Source organism: Perna viridis, chromosome 2 (assembly GCF_037379345.1).
Source record: "Perna viridis isolate PV_CMFRI_1.1 ecotype Kerala chromosome 2, ASM3737934v1, whole genome shotgun sequence".
Taxonomy (NCBI): domain Eukaryota; kingdom Metazoa; phylum Mollusca; class Bivalvia; order Mytilida; family Mytilidae; genus Perna; species Perna viridis.
Window position 1 is genome coordinate 24396070 of NC_142446.1, and position 21560 is coordinate 24417629.

Here is a 21560-nt window from a genome sequence, read left to right on the forward strand (position 1 = left end):
TAGAAGTAGCAAAAACCGTTGAAAAGGGCAATAACTCCAACATGGCTTAATGGATTAAAATGAAAATTTGACCACAGATAGATCTCATAATGCTGAACACTTTTATCTCATGTCAAAATATAACTTTACCTAACGGTTTTGGAGATACATGCAACACTACTGTCTGACCCCCATGTTCTATTTTTAATAATGGCACCATGTTTTTCGACAGATAAAAAAATCCCCACATCAATTCTATGCAGGATACCCCAAGGAACATTCATACCAAGTTTTGTTTCAATTGGTCAAGTAGTGTCAGAGGAGAAGATTTTTGGGAAATATAACATTAAAAATAGTGATGGCGATAGATCACATGGCCTTTCGCAAGGTGAGCTAAAAAGGAAAAGAAAAATAAGCATATAATCTTATAATTTACAATTATCGAAATTAGACCAAAAATAAAAAGTTGATTTTTTGGGGATGCGGCACCTTTGAGCTCTTATACCTAAAAAGCAATAAGAGATATTGGAAATCTGATTAAAAGAAATGCATGCATTGAATTTCATGAGGAATCAAATGACAATAAAAAGCATGCTACAACCACAGTGGTCGAACCCAGTATTTGACACACTTAAGAATAGGGACTTACAACTTATTATGGACACAACAAAGGGTATGGACATTATATAACACAAAATTTTTAATTTAATTAAAAAAAAAACAAGAGGCTCCCAGGAGCCTGAAATGCTCACCTGGTTTAATTCTGCCTTTTAAGGATGATAACTGTAACAAGGAGTTGTCCGACAATTTTGACTCAAGAAAATTCCATTCTATCTGTCATAGTTGTCAAAATATTGGCTGAATACTGTATAAAAAAACTATTCTATTCAGAATACCCCAAGGAACATTCAAACCATGATTGGTTGCAATTGGGCAAAAAGTGTCAGATAAGAAGATTTGAAAAAAATAGCATTAAAAGAGCAAAAATAAAGGAACAATGCACCAATGTCCCCAACGTAAAAAAAAGTGCAGAAAACTTTAAATTCACAGAAGTCCAAGGGCCGTAACTTCTGTAAAAATCATTCAACCATAACTATAGTCGAACTTAATCTGTAACTTTTCATATAAAGGCTACATACAAAATATAAAATCAATTGGTTAAATCATTAACAAAAGTGTGGAAAATTATAAATTCATTGAAATTTTCTATCCAAAGGCCGTAATTTCCATGAAAATCATTCAACTGTAACCAAAGTTGAACTTAATCTGTAACTTCTCATAGTAAGACAACATACAAAATATAAAATCAATGCATTGGTAAAAGCATTACAAAAAAAAGTGCAGAAAACTAAATTCACTGAAATTTTCCAAGTCCAAGGGCCATAACTTCCATAAAACCATTCAACCGTAACCAAAGTCGAACTTAATCTGTAACTCTTCATAATAAGGCCACATACCAAAACAAATTTATTTGGTAAAAGCATTATCAAAAAAAGTGCAGAAAACGCAAACAGACGGATGCCCAGCATTTCCATGTCCCCCTGCTTCTCAAAGGCAATAACTGAGAATGAATATGGTAAATATTCTACAAGACAACAACCCCACCAAAAAAATGTCTGAAGTTCCTTTTTGACAACTTTCAGGTCATTTTTTCATATTGAAATTTCATAACCATCAAAATCAGTCCCATCCTTCCTTTCATCAAAAGGAATCTTCTGGTACAATTTCAATGAGACCCACTTATCTATACTCAAGTTATAGTGTAGACTTTAAATGTCTACTAACTACAATACAGCCTTTGCAGCACCAACCATTGCCATGCCATTATTCTACTGCAATATTTCATTTACCTTGTGGTATTACTTTAAGTTTCCAACAGCAACTTGAATTCTGTCCATCATTCAACGAAAGGAAGTTAAAGTATCTTCCATCATCACTCATGCAGACCTGGTTTATAGTTAGATTTGAATTACTCTTGTCAACAATGTATTTCTTCTTTTCACTAGTCTGTACAATGGTAAGTTGATCATTATCATCAACTCTGAACCAATGAACTGATTTCACTGAAATGTTTCCTGCTACCGACACAGCATCCAATTTAATATCTTTACCTCTAAAGACATCTTTATTAGTGACTTCCTTTGGTATTGCTGTAATTATAAACAAAAGACTCTCAAAGAGCATGAAACACTCGCCCGGCAAACCATGCCCAATTAACTAAGTAAGTAAAGGTATCATGCTTTGTTACCTTGTTTGACATAAAATGCTGAAAAAGGCATATACTGATGAATGCTCAGAGTTCAACTGAGTACCTAAGGCATTGTAAAATGTTCGAAATGCCTTCAAAGTGTCTTTAGAACCTCTGAAAAAATTGGGCAGGTGTCCCTGTGCTCTGTCATTCCACCGTGTTTGAGAGGCCCAGTATACATTTACCAAAAAGGACATAAAATGAAGTTAAAGAAGCAAAAGAAAACTTCAAAAACCATCATTTTCCAAATTTCAAGGGCAATAACTCTAACAAAGAGTTGTCCCACAACTTCAACTCGATTGAGATTTTTGTAGGGTCATAATAACGATCATTTTATAATTTGAAATGTTGTGCTATCTATATAAATTTTTCAATAACTATAAATGTTTGGAGACTTTTGTTGGCCTAATAAGGATCGTTTCATCAGTGGAAAGTTTTTCTTATCTATTATAGTTTTCAAGATATTGGCTGAAAACTGCAAAATCCGTAATTTTTCATCTTTCAGGGACAATATCTCCAACACAGAACCTTCCTACAACTTTGACCAGATGGAGACTTTCATAGAAGTCTTCAAGGTGAAGGCAGGTCACAATTATTTTCCAACATCTCTTTTAGTTATTGAAATATGTATATGTAAAATAGGTGACTTGACCCCTGAGGTCTAAAAATAGCATTGGCAGCCATGTTTTACTCTTGATCTATATAACTGATACAATTTTAAAACTACATACCGTAAGGATGCTGAAGACCAAGCTTGGTAGTAATCCATTATGTGGTTTCAGAGGAGACAATTTTTAAAATAATTGTTAATGATGTACAACAGATGAAGATGACAGAACAATGTTTTAGGCCAAAAAATATCATGAATAGTACCAGTATTTTATATCAATTTTGTACACAACACTTACCACATTAACAATAAAATAAATATTGGATACGTTTGCGATATTTGTTTCTCCATCCCAATCACATGTACATGTACCGGTAATGCATTATCAACATACCTTTAGTAATCTTAAGACAGTCTGAATTTTTTAATTGAAGTAAGAAAATGTCTCCTAAAGTTGATCCTTTCTCAACAACACAACTTTGTATACAACTATGCATGGTTTATTTGAGTCTGACCAGGAATCGGAAACTTTGGTATTATTCTCGGCCATTTTAGCAAACCAAACAGCAGGTAATACAAGAGACAGCAGATACGAAGGAGTCTAGTGCCCATACAAACGGTGCTAAACTTATAAGAAGAAGAGGCAAAACGATGCAAAATTGGAAGCTATGTAGTCGAATTTTAATATCAAATTTGACACGTTGGTTGATTTAATTTCGAAAGTGTTCAACAATTAAGTATGAGGAAATTTTGAAAAAAATTGGCATTATATTCAATTTGGTAAATTCTATGAGATGCTTCTTTCTGGCCCCTTTCCACTCTTTATCTCATATTGATTGAGGCAATAACCAATAACACACCATTCCAACTTGACACAGCTCTGATTTTGATTAGGAAAAGACACTTGACACAGGATTAAGATTTAAGTAGCACTCCAGTTAAGAATCATACAAAATGTGATTTATAAGTTATAAATTTTGATATTTTATTTGAATTGCCTTAGTAAACAGAAAAAACATTCAATTTTTCATATAACCTGAGCTTTTGGGAGAAAAAAAAATTGTATAGAATGTACTGTATATTTCAAATTTAAGGGAGATAACTCTGTAAATGACACTCAAATACAATAGAATCTATTGGATTTTCAGTGTTGATTATCTCCTAAGAACAGGCAGATTTGAATGAATAATTACACATTTCATAGTATAGACCCATAAAACAACTTAATTACAAAAATAAAAATGTGTAGCCTTTTTTGGGGTGTATCACATTTTTCAGATTTTGCATGATTCTTACAAAGACAGCTCCTTAACTAGAACCAAATCAGTCACTTTTTGGACCTTATCCCTAAATGGTTCCAATCAAAACCGACAAAATCTATCCCAAACTTCATGTGTGGATATGTCACCTTGTGGTATAATTTTAAACCAATCTGTTCTGTATCATTCAAGCCTTGTTCAGAAATCAGGGGGGAAAATGGATCCTGGCCCCTTTGTAGCCCCTTTTTCTCTACCTAAAAAATCAATCCCAGACTTCATATTGTGGTATGGCACCATGTAGTGAAATTTAAATGTGATCCGTTTACCTTGTTTAAGGCCCCTTTTTAGCCCTTAATTCCTACAAGGTTCAAGTCTTAACCCCCAAAACCAATCCAAGACGTTCATTTGTGCTATGGCATCTTGTATCAAAAAAGATCCATTCACTAATAGTTATTGTCTGGACATCAGGAAAATGCATGTTCCTGGCCCCCTTTTTCGCCCCTAATTTCTAAAAGAAACTCATGTCTTCACCCATAAAATCCATCAGTCTTACCATTGTGGTATAGAATATTGTGGAACAATATCACAAACATTCCTATACCTTTACCTGAGTTATATATATAAATCACATGAAATGCTTGTTTTGAGCCCTTATTTCTAAAATGGTTTGAGCACTAACCCCCAAAATCAATACTAGCCTTCCTATTGTGGTTGAGAAATTTGTTGTCAAGTGTTTAAAGATAAACCTTCTGATACTCAAATTATCACACAAAAAACAAGTGTCTTAGGACAATGCTGACGGTGACATGCACAATAACAACAGCACCATACCAATATACCACTGCAATTATTTTTGTGGTTGTATAAAAACCATAGGAGATACCTGGTCAAACTATATACCACTATGAAGTATTGACATTACTGAAATCAAATACCTCTAGTTACACATCTCCATTAGAAGTAAAAATATCCAACAAAATTTCAAGGCTGTAACTCAAAAGCACAAGAACAGGAAATGCTAGACAAATTATGAACAAATTTGGACAGTTGGATAGACAGGGCGATGTTCCCAAATTTAAATCGCAGGGGCACAAAATGGTAAAAAAGAGAACAATTTCTATTTATATAAATAATGCTGATTTAAAGACTTGTATTTCTCTACCTATATAAGTAGTATTGCTTTAATAGGTATGTATCAAAAGTAATCAAGGGAACCAAGATTCTAGTGGAAATCAAAAGAATGTAATCCAGGGACAAAGACATGGAAAACAGACACAAACAACAATAAAATAGCCAAATAATACAAGCAAAGCAACGAAAGTTCATGAGCAACTTGAACTCAAATAAAAACTCAGAGTATGGACCAGGTGCACTGGTTGGGTAAGCATCCACTGCTTTTCCAGAAACAACTGGCGAGTTGCTCATAAAAAGTTCGGGTAAACAAAAGAGGAAAGGAAAACTATGTCACGATGAACAAATTGGTGTTCATCATAACTTGCTTATTTTTATAAAAACACCCACACTCACACAGAATTAATACTCACAGCAAATTATTAATTTCATTTTGAAAGTACAATTTTTTTCTCTGTCATCATCTTGCTTAGGATATATAAAGAACATGACTCTTGCAGTAAGTTTATTCCATCTTTCCATCAAGGTGCTTGATGTGCCAATTCTATTTATAATTGTAACCTCATAAGTTCCTGTATCATTACTATGTAATTTAGGGACTTTTAGTGAACACTGCTTCACAGCCTCAGTCAATTTTCCTTTTGGTTTATCATTACTGCGTTCTTTGAAAACAGTATCTCCCTCCAATTGTTTTTTCCCTATTTTTTTTCCATCTTGCATTAGATCAGTATCCACTTTGATAATCTGGATTTTTCTCACTGACAACAGTGACTTATATGTCAAAAATACTTCAACACCAGTTCCTTCAAATACTGTGTATGCATGTGTTGTGTCATTTCTACTGATTACACAATGTTCATCATCAAACACGAGCTTGAATGATTGAAGATCTGGGAATACTGAAACAAAAACTAAAGCCATTAGAGTCATATAAAACCAATAAAAACAGTTTAAGAAAGCAAAGTAACATAATCTTACTATGGAAAAGTTTTCGACTGTTTTTGGTTACAAATCATAGATAATGATTTTGGAATATAAAGTTTTTCAATAATAGTAATTATTTCATACCTAAAGTCTCTAAAGAGACAGAATCGCTCACCTTGCTAGATAAGCAACATTCTATTTTTGTAAAATCCGTCATGCTGAAACTTAACACTTATACCTAAGGAACAATTATGTCAATTTTCACTGAATTTTGTCCAGTAGAAAAAAAATTACAGTAATAACATTAAGTGCAATAACTCCAACATGGCTAAACAGATTTACATGAAAATTTTGGAGATATATGCAGAAAAACTTCTTTCTGACCACTTTCTATTTTAATAACAGCGGCCATGTACGTTTATCAACATATCACTTCTATGCAAAATACCCTAAGGAACATTCACATCAAGTTCAGTTCTAATTGGTCTGGAGCAATGGAGAAGATTTTTGATACTTATATAAACAAGAGCCTCCCAGGAGCCTGAATCGCTCACCTGGTTAAATTTTTGCCTTTCAAGGGCAATAACTCTAACAAGGAGTTGTCCAACAATTTTGACACCACAAAATCTTTGGTAAAGGATCACTTCATCAATTGAAAGTTTCATTTATTCTATTATAGTTTTCAAGATATTGGCTGAAAATTGCTTAAAAACATATTCTTTTGTCTTTTAAGGGCTATTAATCTTGCATATAATGTTTGATAACTTTGATCCCTGAGAGAATTTTGTAGACCTTATAATAAGGATCATTTCCAGGATTGAAAAATACAGGAAGATGGACAACAATGGACGCCAAGTGAAAGCAATAGCTAACTTGGCATTTGGCCAGGTGAGCTGAAAAGGGAGTCCTTTAAAAGTATTTTGCAATGATTCATACATTTTCAATGTTCAAGGGACATTTTTCAATAACAATCTGTCTTCATTGTAAAAGTCATTTTTGATGATGCTAAATTTGATAAGTGGATTTCAAAGTGAAATAGCTAAAAATCTATCTGGCAATGCCCATAAGACAAAGGGATTTCCGCAAGGAAGAAAGTTTGACAGTCTCTGAGGGCATGAAATACAAATTAAAGATATTTTACAGGACATTTGACATTTTTTATCCTCACTTAATAAACTTTTTCACAAATTTTAGCATATTTTTACATAGTATTTATGGTATCCATATTAGTTGTGAGTATAATTTATCCAGAATTATTTTACTGCATTCTGAAGGCCTTGTCTTGAGCTATTTTCAGATATATAGATTTACAGATGTTCAACAAATTTTTAAAGTGATAAATGTTACTTAAGCATCAGATTACAAGACCAAAATTAGGCAGTTCTACAATACTGCAGAGTGGTGGCTAATAGACCACTCGAGTCCACCATTGATGATGTGTGGAGCATAAATGGAGTCCCAGAGGCTGTGTTGCTTTGCTAGTTTTAGCTGGTGCTTATAGCGATACTGTGACGGTCAATATAAAACTCAAGTGTTCCAGGAAACTGTTGGTCAATTACAATGGCTAGCCAAACAGTCTAGACCAGACCTGTCGTTTGATGTACTGGATCTTGCAAATGTATCCAATTCAAATAATATCAAGCTTTTGAAAAAATTCAACAACGTCATCCAGAAAGCTAAGAACAATACATATAAAATGATGTTTCCTTGTCTTAGAAATCTTAAAGATAAAAAAATAATGCTATACTCTGATGCTTCTTATGATAACTTGTCAGATCAATTGTCAAATGCAGGAGGGTATATCATTTAAATCCAAAATAAGAACGGCAAATTGTGTCCAATAGCATGGTCTGCAAAGAAAATAAGGAGACTAGTAAAAAGTACCCTTGCAGCTGAAGCATTATCTTTAGTTGATGGACTTGATGAGTGCTATTTCATTCGAAATATTCTTCATGAGATGATTCCGAAAAAGTAAAATGCAATCTTTATTTAATCATGATAACTTTTGTGACATGGCACCTTGTGGCATAATTTCAAAAAGATCTATACACTTATACTCAAGTAATTGAGTGGACGTGGAAGTGTCTAAGGACTGCAAATTTTTTGCAGTCATATAAAAATTGTGAACGACAATGATTGACGCTAAGTGATGGCAATAGCTCACATGGCCTTCTGGCACCTTTAATTTCTTACTCTTGGTTATTCAAACTTCATTAGCACAGGTCATGGACATTCAATACATTACACTGAATATTTAATTAGGACCTTTGGTTTACATCAGGTGAACTTTTAATTTGAAATATACAAAGGTCCTGGACATTACATCCTCAAAATCAAATTTGATCACAAGTAATTGTTCATGAACTTATAGATTAAGGGATTGCACCAAGAAATCACAAAGCGGTGGCATAAGCTTACATGGATCTTTTCAGACAATTAGTAATACATGTAGTCCAAAAAAAAATCAATCACTACATTCCTTTTGTGAAATGGAACCTGTTTACTCATGCTTTAGTTTGGTAACCTCTTCAACACCTAAGATTAAGGTCATAACCCCAAGTCAATCTAAGACTTACCCTAGTGATGTCAATATTGTAGTACTAAATCATAGAGATCATTACACTAATATTGAGTTATATGCATGTATCATTAATTTGGTCTTGGTCCTTTTAATCAAAATGATTCCTAAATGGTTGGAGCCAAAATCAATACCAACTCTCCTTTTTAGGCCTGGAACCTTTTAATGAAGTTTTTATCAGGATCCAGTTGTGGCACAAAAAAAAAACCCCGAAAGTTTATAAGCTGACTATAACATTATATGGCCTCAAAATGCAAGTATATACTCATTCTTGCTCACGACACAATCTTTACCAGTAAACATTTTACAAGATTTCGATAGTTCTAGAGGCTAAATTGCAAAGACAATTATAACATCTTTCAAACTATTTTTATGCATTCACGTAAATAAATGAGATTATTATATGTTTGTGTTTCTTTATCAAAATGTTGATGAGATACCAGGTACATAGAGCTTGTTCAACTTACCTCGAAACCTGAAGAGCAGTAAAATCACTAAAAAATACAAATACACATATTAGCTACACAAATGGTTAATTAAATGAAATAAAGTATTGATGATAGTAATATAAAATTTGTAGGTACATGTATAACAATAGTTTCACCCATAATGAAGTATTTACAAACAGTACAAAGAAAAATCTAAGACGGGAAAGGTGTCATGGCCATCGCTACTATACGTCACCTAAGTTAAATGATGTCTCCATAGATGGTCTCCTTCCTTTCATACAAAAACCTCTTGCACTTCATCACATTAAAACCAAACTTTATTCTATACCTCTCACTGTACTACACTCCCTTTACAAAACAAGTCTTGACACTCCTGTTTCCGAGCCCCACCTCATCATAATACAGAGTTGTTGCTATCATTTTGGATATTGGTTTCCACACTCTTTAAACCATTTTGTGTGAAAAGTCAAGATGAAGAAAAACAATCATTTCTTCCACTACTGTTTGCCAACAATGTTATAAATGCAATTAATTTGGCTAACATCCTCCATCACAAACACATTACCAACAAAATCCCCCATATTTCAAAGACAAATCCATACCAGTTATTTCATATTCCTGTACTTCATCCATTGCGTCCAGAATTTTCAATTATAGAAGGCTATTGCAGAACCTCGAGATTGAGGACTTCAAGGCTAAACTACCTGACTGTTCTTGCAAAAGCTCTCCATTTAAAAAAGGTTCATCTGGTCACGTCGCTACGGGAGATTTAACCATCATCGAAAATGAATCTCTGTGTACTATTCTTTCTAAAAGTCCCAAGTATCATGAACCACGCTCCATAAATTGGAATTATAAGTTTAAAGTTCTTATGCAGGGTTCGACATTAACGGTTGCCCGATTTCCCGGGGTAAGTAAATCGCCGGTCTGGGCAAGTAAAAACGACATCAAAGTTGCCCGACTGGGCAAGAGAAAAAAATATGTGCCCAAATTACATTATTTCTGATCATCGCAGCTCAAAAACATCGAAAATTACTTCTGTATAGTTCGCCGTTCTTCCCGACCTTGCTGACCTAGATTATCATTGGATAGTTTTCTGATTTTCCCTTTGCCAAAAATAGATCATATGATATTAATGTCGACCAATCGGATGCGTCCAATTGTACATCTATTTTCGTTTTCCAATTGAACATCGCGATTTATTTATGGAATTTCTTACTTTGGAAAACTGTAAGAAATCTGTATCGAAAACTTTGAAAATATGAAAGAAAAGAGAAATAAAATTCTATTGAAGATAGTTATTGTTGTCCATTTGTTAAACTAAAGATGTGAAATAAAAACTCCTCACATGAATACTTGTAATTTCTTTGCTTCTTGTTTTACCCCTTATTCCCGCAAAAAATATGACGGCTTTTCGATTTATTTGGCTTGCAATTAATCAGTTCTCCCCAAGTGTCGAGGGAGTAAGCATGGCCAAGCAGGGGACACTTGACTGTTTTGGGGTAACTGGGGTCCCCAAAATTCCACAGAAAAATACAAAAGCTGACTATGAATTAAAACGAAAACGTGGGTTTAATGATGGATGGCTGAAAGACTTTGATGGCATTGTTGATTCTGAAAATGGCATGATCTGCACTGTCATCTGCATTATAGTTGAACAGTTTCTTGCCATCCATGTCTTATTAAACAAGAGTTTCTGGTTTAAACACTATATAGTGACACAAAGTTCCGGGCAAGTATTTCAATATTTCGGGCAAGTGAATCACATATGTCACTTGCCCGACTGGACAAGTGAATATAAAAGTTAACGTCGAACCCTGAATAAGATGCCGTCGAGGACTATACAAGAAAATGGATAAAATGAGAAGAAGAAGACATTGATTCTCTGTCAGAGTGGTTAAAGGCTGTGAGATCTTTAATTTTGAAATTAATGAAAGTTTTAAGTAGGTCAATGAGTGCCAAGGCTACATCAGTTTTCAAAGACCCCGATGTAGCAAAAACGTTGTCTACTATACATGCCAAATAAGTTGTCGTACCAGCAGACTAAGCCTAACATTGCTTTTGTCTGCAAAATGTTTTACATCCAATGTTCATTATCTGAGGTTGACGTAGAAAATATCAGCAGTGATAAGACCTATCCTGCTACCACACTCTCCAAAGAAGAGATTGTGGAATATCATAAATCTGTGTTATCCTCTTTTGGTCTCTCTACCAAGGATGATGATTGTGATTTAGCTGGATCTGCAAAATGTACCACCAAACCTCTTTCAAAACTTTTAACTTCTATACTCACAACTGTCAAAGAGGGTCTGCAGTCCTACCACAACAATTGTTACTCCCATAGTGGTATTAATTCAATGTGGACCCTGAAAAATTCGAAAGCTCTTTTGGAGACAATCAGTTCAAGTCTATTATCTGAATATAAAAGCATTAAAACCTATGATTTTTCAACACTGTATACTTCTATTCCTCATACTCAGTTAAAATCCTGACTTAAAAACATTATACATTATACATGCTGTTTTTCCAAGAAAGATGGTACACCTAGATACAAATATATAGTTCTTGGTAGAGATTCCTCATACTTTGTAAGAAATAATTTCAATTCATTTTCCATATATACAGAGGAAGTTGTTTATAAAATGCTGGAATTTTTAATTGACAACATATTTGTCCAGTATGGTGAACGTGTTTTCCAACAAACGGTTGGCATTCCAATGGGAACAAATTGTGCAGTATAGGTCTTATCACCGCTATTATTTTCTACGTCTACCTCTGATAATAAACATTGAATTTAAAACATTTTGCAGACAGAAACAATATTCGTCATGTATAGTAGACAATGTTTTTGTTTGAGGATGTTAGCCAAATTAATTGCATCTATACCTTTGTTGACAAATGGTAGTGGAAGAAATGATTGTTTTTCTTCATCTTGACTTTTCACACAAACTGGTTTAAAGAGTCTGTGAAAACCAATATCTAAAATGATGGCAACAAGTAAGTATAATGATGAGGTGGGGTCAGAAACAGGAGTGTCAAGACTTGCTTTGTAAAGGGAGTGTAGTAGAGTGAAAGGTATAGAATAGAGTTTGGTTCTAATGTGATAAAGTCCAAGAAGTCTTTGTATGAAAGGAAGGAGATCATCTTTTGAGACATCATGCAACTTAGGTGATGTATAGTGACGATGGCAATGACTCCTTTCCCATATTTGAGTTTTGTCAAATAAATTCATCACATTTATGCTATTGTTAAATAGGCTTGAAAGGTTTCCTATACTTTTGCATTCATTAGGTATTGCAGTACCTAGTCTGCATATCCAGTACTCCTCTATTTCCCTAAGATACTTTTTACTTAGAACAGGACTGTTCGTAAGATGGTAATTTTTTTCTAAATTACGAACTTTCATAAAGAGGATTTTATAGCCTCTGGCAGTCATCATGTTTGATAAAGCAGAACAAAAATTTAATCACATCTTTGATTTGTCTCTTTATTATTTCTACCTAGTTACATATAGGTATAAAACATATATGTTTCCCCATAGGGTTTTGATTGCAACTTTGATTGGTTGCAGCCACCAAGCCACCTGAGCCACACAAAAACTGGATTGTGTGTAGACAGCATTCAGGGCATTCACTCTGTCAAGTTTCAAAACATTGGCACCTGATTTCAGAGGGGTTGACCTTCGAAATTTGGTCAATCAGAAATTTGATTGGACATCTTGTTTAATCAAGCGGAACGAAATGTGGAATTTTTTTAGAGACTCTTAAATCTACCAAGTTTGCTTAAAATTTGTCAAGGTATTTCTATATAGTTGAGCGAACTGTGAAGAGTTTACAGACAACAGATCATAAGCTCCCAGGGACCTTTACTCCAGGTGAGCTCAAAAAAATAAAAAAAATAAAATAATTAAATTGGAATATCTTTCAATATTTTCACTGCCTCCAACCACAAGAAATTGGTAATATCTCAATAAATCAAAGTTATGGACAATGTGTGTAATGTATTTTAGTAGACTGGTTCATAGCAAATACAATATTGAAAGACTTTTGATGTTATCAATTGGAACAAATATGTACGGGAACCAAGATTCTAGAAGAAATTTAAAGTATGTAATCATAAGACCAGACATGGAAAACAAATACACAACAAAGAACATAACATAACCAAAATAATACATACAAAGTCACAAAAATAAATGAGCAACTCCGGCGCCATTAAAAACTGGGAGCATGGACCAGGTGCACCAGTAGGATAAGTGTCCTCTGCTTTTCTAGAAACCTCTGCCCTGCCAGTTGCTCATTAAAACATGGCAACAAAACATGATACTTTTATTACCTTAATTGACAGGGCATGGTTTGCCAGATGAGCGATTCAGGCTCTTCCCTTTTGTTATTAACGTTAGAGTCAACAGAGAAAAAATAGCGATAAATTCAAATTGGTTTAATTTAAATACAAGACGCTCCCAGGAGCCTGAATCACTCACCTGGTTAAAGTTTGTCTTTCAAGGGCAATAAATTTAACAAGTTGTCCAACAATTTGGACTCAAGAAGACTTTGGAAGGACTGTCATAAGGATCATTTCAGTGACAGAAAATTTCTTTCTGTTATAGTATTCAAGATATTGGTAGAAAACTGTAAAAAAAAAAGAAGTCATTTTTCATCTTTCAAGGACAATAACTCTTACAGGAGTCACCTGACAATTTTGATCCCCGATGACTTTTGAAGGCCTTATAATAAGGGTCATTTCAGCTATAGAAATAATTTTGCTAAACCCAACTGTTTTGGAGATACTTGTGAAAAACTATTGTCTGACCCCTATGTTCTATTTTTAGTAACAGTAGCCATGTTTTTTGACAGATCAAAAATCCCCACAAAAGTTCTATACAAGATACCCCAAGGAACATTCAAACCAAGTTTGGTTCCAATTGGTCAAGTAATTACATTAACTAGAGGCTCAAAAGAGCCTGAATCACTCACCTGGTTAACCATTTGCTTATTTGAAAAACTTGAGGAATTAGACAGGCTAAGTTAAAATCAACTAAATTGTCAAATGCAGGAAATGCTTTTAATAGCATTTTCATGATCTGCACCAGAATTTTGCTAAAGGCAACAATTTTTGAATTATTTTCAAAAACCTGTCTTCCAACCCCTAAGTTCCATTTTTTGTATAGGCAGCCATATCTATTCATGGATTAAAAATCAGAAGTCATTTTGAGCACAATACACTAAAGAACTATTATGCTTATTTTCATCCAATGATCTTAAATGGTTTTAGAGAAGAAGATTTTCAAAGTTGCACATGCAAAAAAATGCAAAAAAAACTGTTTCATGGGCCCTAACTCCTACGTCAGTTGACAAATTGTTTTAAAAATTTCAGCATAGGTCCATCTCATGATGCAGAACAATATTACCCTTTTGCCAGGAATTTGCTAAAGGCAACGGTTTTTGAGTTTTTTGCAAAAAATCTCCCTTCTAAGTCCTATTTTCTATTTTTAGTAACTGCAGCCATGTTTTATTCATGAATCTACAATCCCAACAGTCATTTTGTATGGGATACCCTAGGGAACATATATGCAAACTTTTACTGAATGCTGTGCAATGTATTTTGAGAAGTTGCACATGCAAAAAGATGCTGAACAATATTACCCGAACACCCAGCCAGAAATTAGCTAAGGCAACAGTTTTTGAGTTATTTGTAAAAACTGCCATCTGACCCCTGTTTTATTTTTAGTAATGGTGGCCATGTTTTTTCATGGATCAAAAATCCCAACAGTCATTTTGTGCAGAACACCCTAAGAAACAAACATGCCAAGCTTAAAACCTGTCAGTCTAGTAGTTTCAGAGGAGAAGATTTTTGAAAGAAATAACATTCAAAATAGCAAAAGAAAGTCGAAAAAGGGCAAAAACTCCAACATGGCTTAACATATCAAAATGAAAATTTGACCACAGATAGATCTCATCATGCTGAACACTTTTACTCCTGTCAGAATTTGGCTTCCGGTAAACCTAACGGTTTTGGAGATATATGTGAAAAACTACTGTCTGACCCCTATGTACTATTATAAGTAATGGCAGTAAATGAGGGCAGTATCAAGGAATTTACATAGGGATAACAAACAGACCATTCCAAAAAAATAATACACTCTACAACTTGGTTGACTGGATGTATAAAATGACATGTGTAGTGGAATTATTTTATTATTTAGAGTGAATGAGGCTTAACTTAGTTAATTAGTACCTACTACAGAGGACTAGTCATCACACACACATTCAATTTTAAAATTCCCTTTTCTTTATTTCCCTCTTTAAATTGACAATTACTTTGTGTTGGCCTACAAATGCCTTTCTATAAATGTACTGCTTGTTCAAATCAAAACCTTTATGAAATGTTTATCAATTATAACATACATGCACATGATCTGTATCTCCATTCTGATATGGCATATGACCTTTCCTTTTTTAGAGTTCCTAAATAGTCAGATTTGAATTAATATGTAAAGGGGCAAAAGTGATGCTTGGCAACACCAGGTAGTGTAAAAGTTCAAATGTAAAGGTTCCTAGATTTACCTGATACATTATATGGTAAGTATGTACCATTATATAAGAATTTTGTGCTCAAACAATAAATGTTACTGACTGAAGGAGATATAATACAGACATATGACAGCATTAACATATCAATCAATACTTTGCAGAGATATGACAACAATTCCACCAATTTTGTGCCAAACAGACTAAGTCACTTACCTATCAGGATAAACAAAATCATAACTATCACCATAGAAACATAAACTCCACTTATTTCTGTAATAAAAAACAGTGTTATTTGTCAAAATATGTACATGTACAGGATATTTGTTCAAACACAATAAAATGCTTGGCAGGGTGCAGCTTCATACAACTGCAGAAGTTGAACCCTGAACAGCTGGGCCAAGTATGGATTCACCATTCAATCTTAATACAGATTTGAATTGATTGTGATTATGGTTAAACATCTGAAACAGGATAAGAATTGACTGGAAATGAAGTGGTTACTTTTTGGCCCCTTGTTCCTAAATGGTTTCAGACAAGACCTCAAAATCAATCCCAACCTTCCTTTTGGCGTTTGGCACCTTATGGTATAACCTCAAAGCAATCAGATCCCCATCTCTAGATTTTCCATAAAAAATATCAGGTTCCCATGGAACGACGATGGACGCCAGTGATGGCATAAGGTGAGCTGAAAGTAGCAAAAAAAAAATGTCAAAAAGGGGCAATAACTTAACAGATTAAAATGAAAATTTGACCACAGATAAATCTTTTTTATTGGTGAGAATATACGCCTATTATATGACTTAATGCACCATCTGGAAGAGAACAATCAAGAAGGACTGTTGTTAATGATAGATTTTGGAAAGGCCCTTGATTCTTTTGAATGGTATTTTTTGGAAAAAACTTTGAAAAGTTTTAATTTTGGTCCATCTATTTGTAAATGATTTGAAATATTTTATAGTGAAGCATCAAGCTGTGATAAATAATGAATATTTGTCTGATTTTTTTCAATTACAACGAGGTTGTAGACAAGGAGACCCATTGTCTTCTTTTCTTTTTCTATTAGGTGTAGAATTGTTGGCCATGAAGATAAAATCAAACCCCAATATAAGGGGGGTCTTAGAAGAAAACACAGTCTTTATTCAGTCAATATGTTGATGATACTTTTCTTATGCTATATGGAAGTGAAACTTCTTTGAAGCAATCACTTGACTGTTTAGATCATTTTAGTGATGTGTCTGGTTTAAGGATGAATGCATCCAAAACTTGTGCTGTTCGGGTGGGAATCATGAGTTATTAAAATTTAAAACTTTGCCCAGATAAAAACTTAAATAGGTCTCTTTCAAATTTCAAATTGTTGGGAATTGATTTTTCACTAGATTTGGAGAGTATGACCGAACTGAACTATGCAAAGAAAAAAAAAAGGAATTAGCAGGTATATCAGAAAGTTGGCAGCATCGAAAACTGACACTATTGGGCAAGATTACTGTTGTCAAGTCCCTTGCACTTCCTAAATTAGTACATCTGTTAACTGTTTTACCCAATCTTAATGGAAAAGGGTAAGGGAGATAAACCTGATGTTCTATAGCTTCATATGGAGTAATAAACCAGATAAAATAAAACATAGCACTCTTATTGGTAAAATAAACCAGGGAGGACTACAAATGATTCGTCTAGAGTCATTCACCTAGCTGGATAAAGCGATTTCTTTCCAACACAGAAGGTAGTTGGCAGAAAATTCTTTTAAAATTGTTAAAACCCTAAGGAAGAGAGCGACTGATTTATCTGAAAAAAGACAAGTTAAAAGATATTGTTCCAAAAATAAAAAAATGACTTTTGGAGGCATGTTTTGTCTGTTTACAGGGAGTAAAGCCTTACACTGATAATAATGTGGAAGATTTACTGTCGTTGGATGTGTTCATCGCTTATATGACGTCACTGACAAGCAGTCAAGGGATTCTGCATTTCTGCCAAATGCAACAAAATCTAGGATATGCCAACTTTTAATGATATTATAGTCTACTTGCAAATATTCCTACAGATTAATAAGATTATGAATTTATCTTTACAAAAAATTTTGAAATGGGAAGAAAGTTTAGATATTGAAATAGTTGATTGGTCTGAATATTTTGTTAATGTGAAAAAACATGTAGATTCCTACCATACAACTTTCAGTATAATTTTTACATAGAATTATTCCAACAAATAGTTTTTGTATAAAACTTCAGGAATCCAAGTTATGCATCTTCTGTAAAACTGATGAGGAAACAGTAGAACATTTATTTTATAGTTGTAGAGTGACTCATCAGTTCTGGAAATTTTTTCATAATAAGATTAAGTTATTATTTTGTGAATTGTACTCTTAATTAAGTTAACATTCTCCTTGGTTATATCAAGAAATTACCTTTGCTAAATTTATTGTTTTTCATTGCAAAAAAGTATATTATATTTATAAATGTAAATTAAATGAAACTTTACCAAATATTATTGGAGTTCAGTGCAATATATATCATTCAAATATCAGATAGCAATTAAAATTGGTAAACTTATGAATCATGAGAGATTTTGGGCCCCTCTCAATGTCATTTTTCAGTAATTTTTTACCATATTCCAATTGAACATGTAATAATACTTTATTATCCTTTCATAGATCATATAAAAAATGTAAATGGCAAACAATACAATTAACCTATAGAGATTTGAAAAATGATAGGTGAATTGATTGTGTGTATGTGTGATATTTCAGTTTTCAGTTAAGAAGACTTTTTTACCTCTCAAAAAGACTCCAGTTTTAGTAGCCATATGAATAAGACACAATGGTAATATAGTTGTAATAGAATAATAGTTCAAAGGAAACATTATTGTCCAGGGCAGGGGCTGATCGAGAATATTAGAAAAGGAGAGGGGCTTTGATCAAGAAGTTGTATAATACAATATAATACACTGTTGTATTTGCTATTTACTGTCTACAAGTTGTTATAAACTTACTTTTTTGCGGCGTAAACATAAATGTTCAGAGCAGTTGTAGTAAGTGGTTTGTGCATTGAATTGATTGGTATAAGAAAGTATCGTTACTTCTGTTGTTATATTTTGACAAGGTAGAAAAATTTTTTTGAACATTTACAAAGTCATTATTTTTGGGCAACCAATCACGTCTGTCTGCTTCATGTAAAGAATAAAAACGTGAGTCCCTTTATGGTTCACTTCGCGAATTCTGATTTGTTATAATCTAAATACCAATGAAAATAAACTTAATCTGGAATCTATCACAACTGTAAAAGCAGCATTGTTACTTTGCTAATTTTGTATTTTACAATTTTATTTCAATACCAACCTTGTCAAGATCAAATTTATTTTGACAACATACTATAATAAAATAGTATAAAATCAGTTATAAACTAAAATAATAATTTCTGCATAAAAACACTAGGTTTAAGGAGATAAAATAAAATTCAGCATTTTCCATTTTTTTTTCAATTTGGCAAAATTTAAGATAGGAGGGTTCCTAAAACTAAAAATTAAAAAAAATATAGCTAAGTGAGCATGCTTACAATATCCCATGCACCCTCAAATGCACACTTTAGAAAAGTCAAGATCCTCTACCAAAAATATGAAGCACACATTTTATTGGATTCTCAAAATTAACCCATTTATACCGAATGCAAAAGCGTAAATTTTTTAGCATAATTACAGTGTTCTAGGATTCCTATTTCCCGTTACCCAAGGCAGGTAAAATTTGGGTCAGGGAAAGTTAGGTAATTAGTTACACTTTCCTGTGGCAAGTTGAAAACTTCATATGCTGTAAGGATTTGTTTTGTTAGGAAAGCAGTCATTGACTGTGGGAAAGTTGATTTTATATAAATTTTTCCCCGAGGAAACCTTAATTTCTGAAAAATGATAGAACACTGACTTAACCTTGACTTTTCCCAAATCAAAATGTATCCCACTTATCTGGCAAGTATCAATATCCTAATGTTTGGTTTGAATCAGAGGTAAACTTTAAAAGTTATCCTCCCAGACATAATTTTTTTCAGAAAAAATCTAAGTATTTTAGGATTGTGACCTTGAAAGAAATTTCCTAAAATCCACAGGGTTTGCATTTACCTGGTATGTAACAAAGTCCCAAAGTTTTGTTTGAATCAGATGGAATGTTTTTTTAGTTATTGCCCAGAATCTCAATTTATTCATCAAACTTTCTTTTGTTGTGTGAAATCTAAAAGTGCAATTTCATAAAGATCAGTCCAGTATTTTACGAAACGAATAAAGCCATAACTATAGGTATCACCATGTTACCAAACATCTCAGTCATCAAATGGTACCAGGAAAACTCGTTGAATCACACTTACTGTTTTTTGAGAGAAATGTATGATATATACTCCTACCCACAAACAACTGCAAATGTAAATTGTTATACGCCGGTAAAATAATTATACAAAAAGATTACTTTATTTACATCTCTTGCAGTGCTATAAAGTATCTGACTGTATTGAACCGAAATTGCAATTCGATATCCGATTAGGGTTATAATCATTAGTATATATGATATAGTACCATATAGATGATCCAATAGATAGTTTACCTGTATTAGTTGTAGACAGGGGTAATGGCTGTAGCTGAGCGGATATAGTTGTTTGAATATCAAGTGGCACCACTGTTCTATTACTAAATGTAAAATATTGGAAATAAAAGGCAGTACGAATGGAGATGTTTTTATTTATGTATAACTTATACTTGACTTTTTTACATTATTATTGTATGCAAGGGGTAGTTTATCACTACTAACTAGGACGACTTTATGCGAAGTATTGTGCTTGAGAGGTAGGGGGACGTTAAAAAAGGCAGAAATGTCGATACTGATACGTTAAAATAACAATTAGTTACTTCAGTTTTAGAAAATAATTTTCATGTCACCCGTTGTTCAACTGACTATTCTAGAAGAGAAGACTGAAATAATTACCTGACCGAACGATGGACGGTAAATAAAGCCGAATGATGACATAAAATAAATCATGATATAACTAAAATGAACGTGTCATACACTTGGAATTGAAGTGTTCTTTCTTTATTCATCAAACTTTCTTTTGTTGTGTGAAATCTAAAAGTGAAATTTCATAAAGATCTCTTAACCTTCACTCAAGTTCTGACCCTGAAACCGGAAAATGATTCACTCTGGTTCTTTCTGATTCCTTATTCATTCATAGATTAGGTAGCCAACCCTATGATCAATCCTAGCTTAACGTTTTATATCTTTAAATATACATATACTGAATTTATGTACCATAGTTGAGTAGAACTATGGTGGACAAGTTTGTAAATCAAGAAACTAAAAGAACGGTGACCTAGTCGACAATTTTCCGTTTCAAAGTTCATATCATTGAGTGAAAGTATAAAAGATTTTCATAACATAATAATAATACGAAACTTATAAGGAAACTTACATAATGGCTCTGCAAAGAGTAAAATCCAAACCATCTTTCGGAACACATTTGTAGTCTGTAAGATAGACAATTTTCTGAATTAAATCCCAAGGATAATATGCGCTGGATGTACTTGATAAAATCGATAAAATGTTCACCAGCTGCATCTTGACACGACAAAAGATGTCAAACCTTTAATACATAATGTGTCAGGAGCACGTTTGAACATAATAAATGTACTTAATTTGGTGGTTTATTTTTGTTTTATTGAAATAATCATCCTGGTTAATGTGCATTTCCTACTATTTTATGTCTTGGAAAAGATTCTATTTCACTACGACACCTAAATTTGGTAAACCTTAAAAGAAGTGAAAGGAAAAAAATTATGATTTGTGTGATTCGTTTTATAAATAAAAAAAGTGAATAATGGTTGTA

At 33.3% G+C, this 21560-nt stretch overlaps 1 protein-coding gene across 1 annotated transcript in view; it reads right to left on the minus strand.

The window, feature by feature from the left end:
- The window catches only part of LOC148624182 (uncharacterized), a 249930-nt gene that overhangs the window by 21630 nt on the left and 206740 nt on the right, over window positions 1–21560 (minus strand). Inside the window, exons 8-11 of the mRNA XM_088571013.1 lie at window positions 15925–15981; window positions 9197–9223; window positions 5641–6126; window positions 1830–2129 (exon numbers count right to left, since the gene is read on the minus strand). Coding sequence (XP_088427139.1) covers window positions 1830–2129; window positions 5641–6126; window positions 9197–9223; window positions 15925–15981 — 870 coding nt within the window. The remainder of the gene's footprint in view (window positions 1–1829; window positions 2130–5640; window positions 6127–9196; window positions 9224–15924; window positions 15982–21560) is intronic.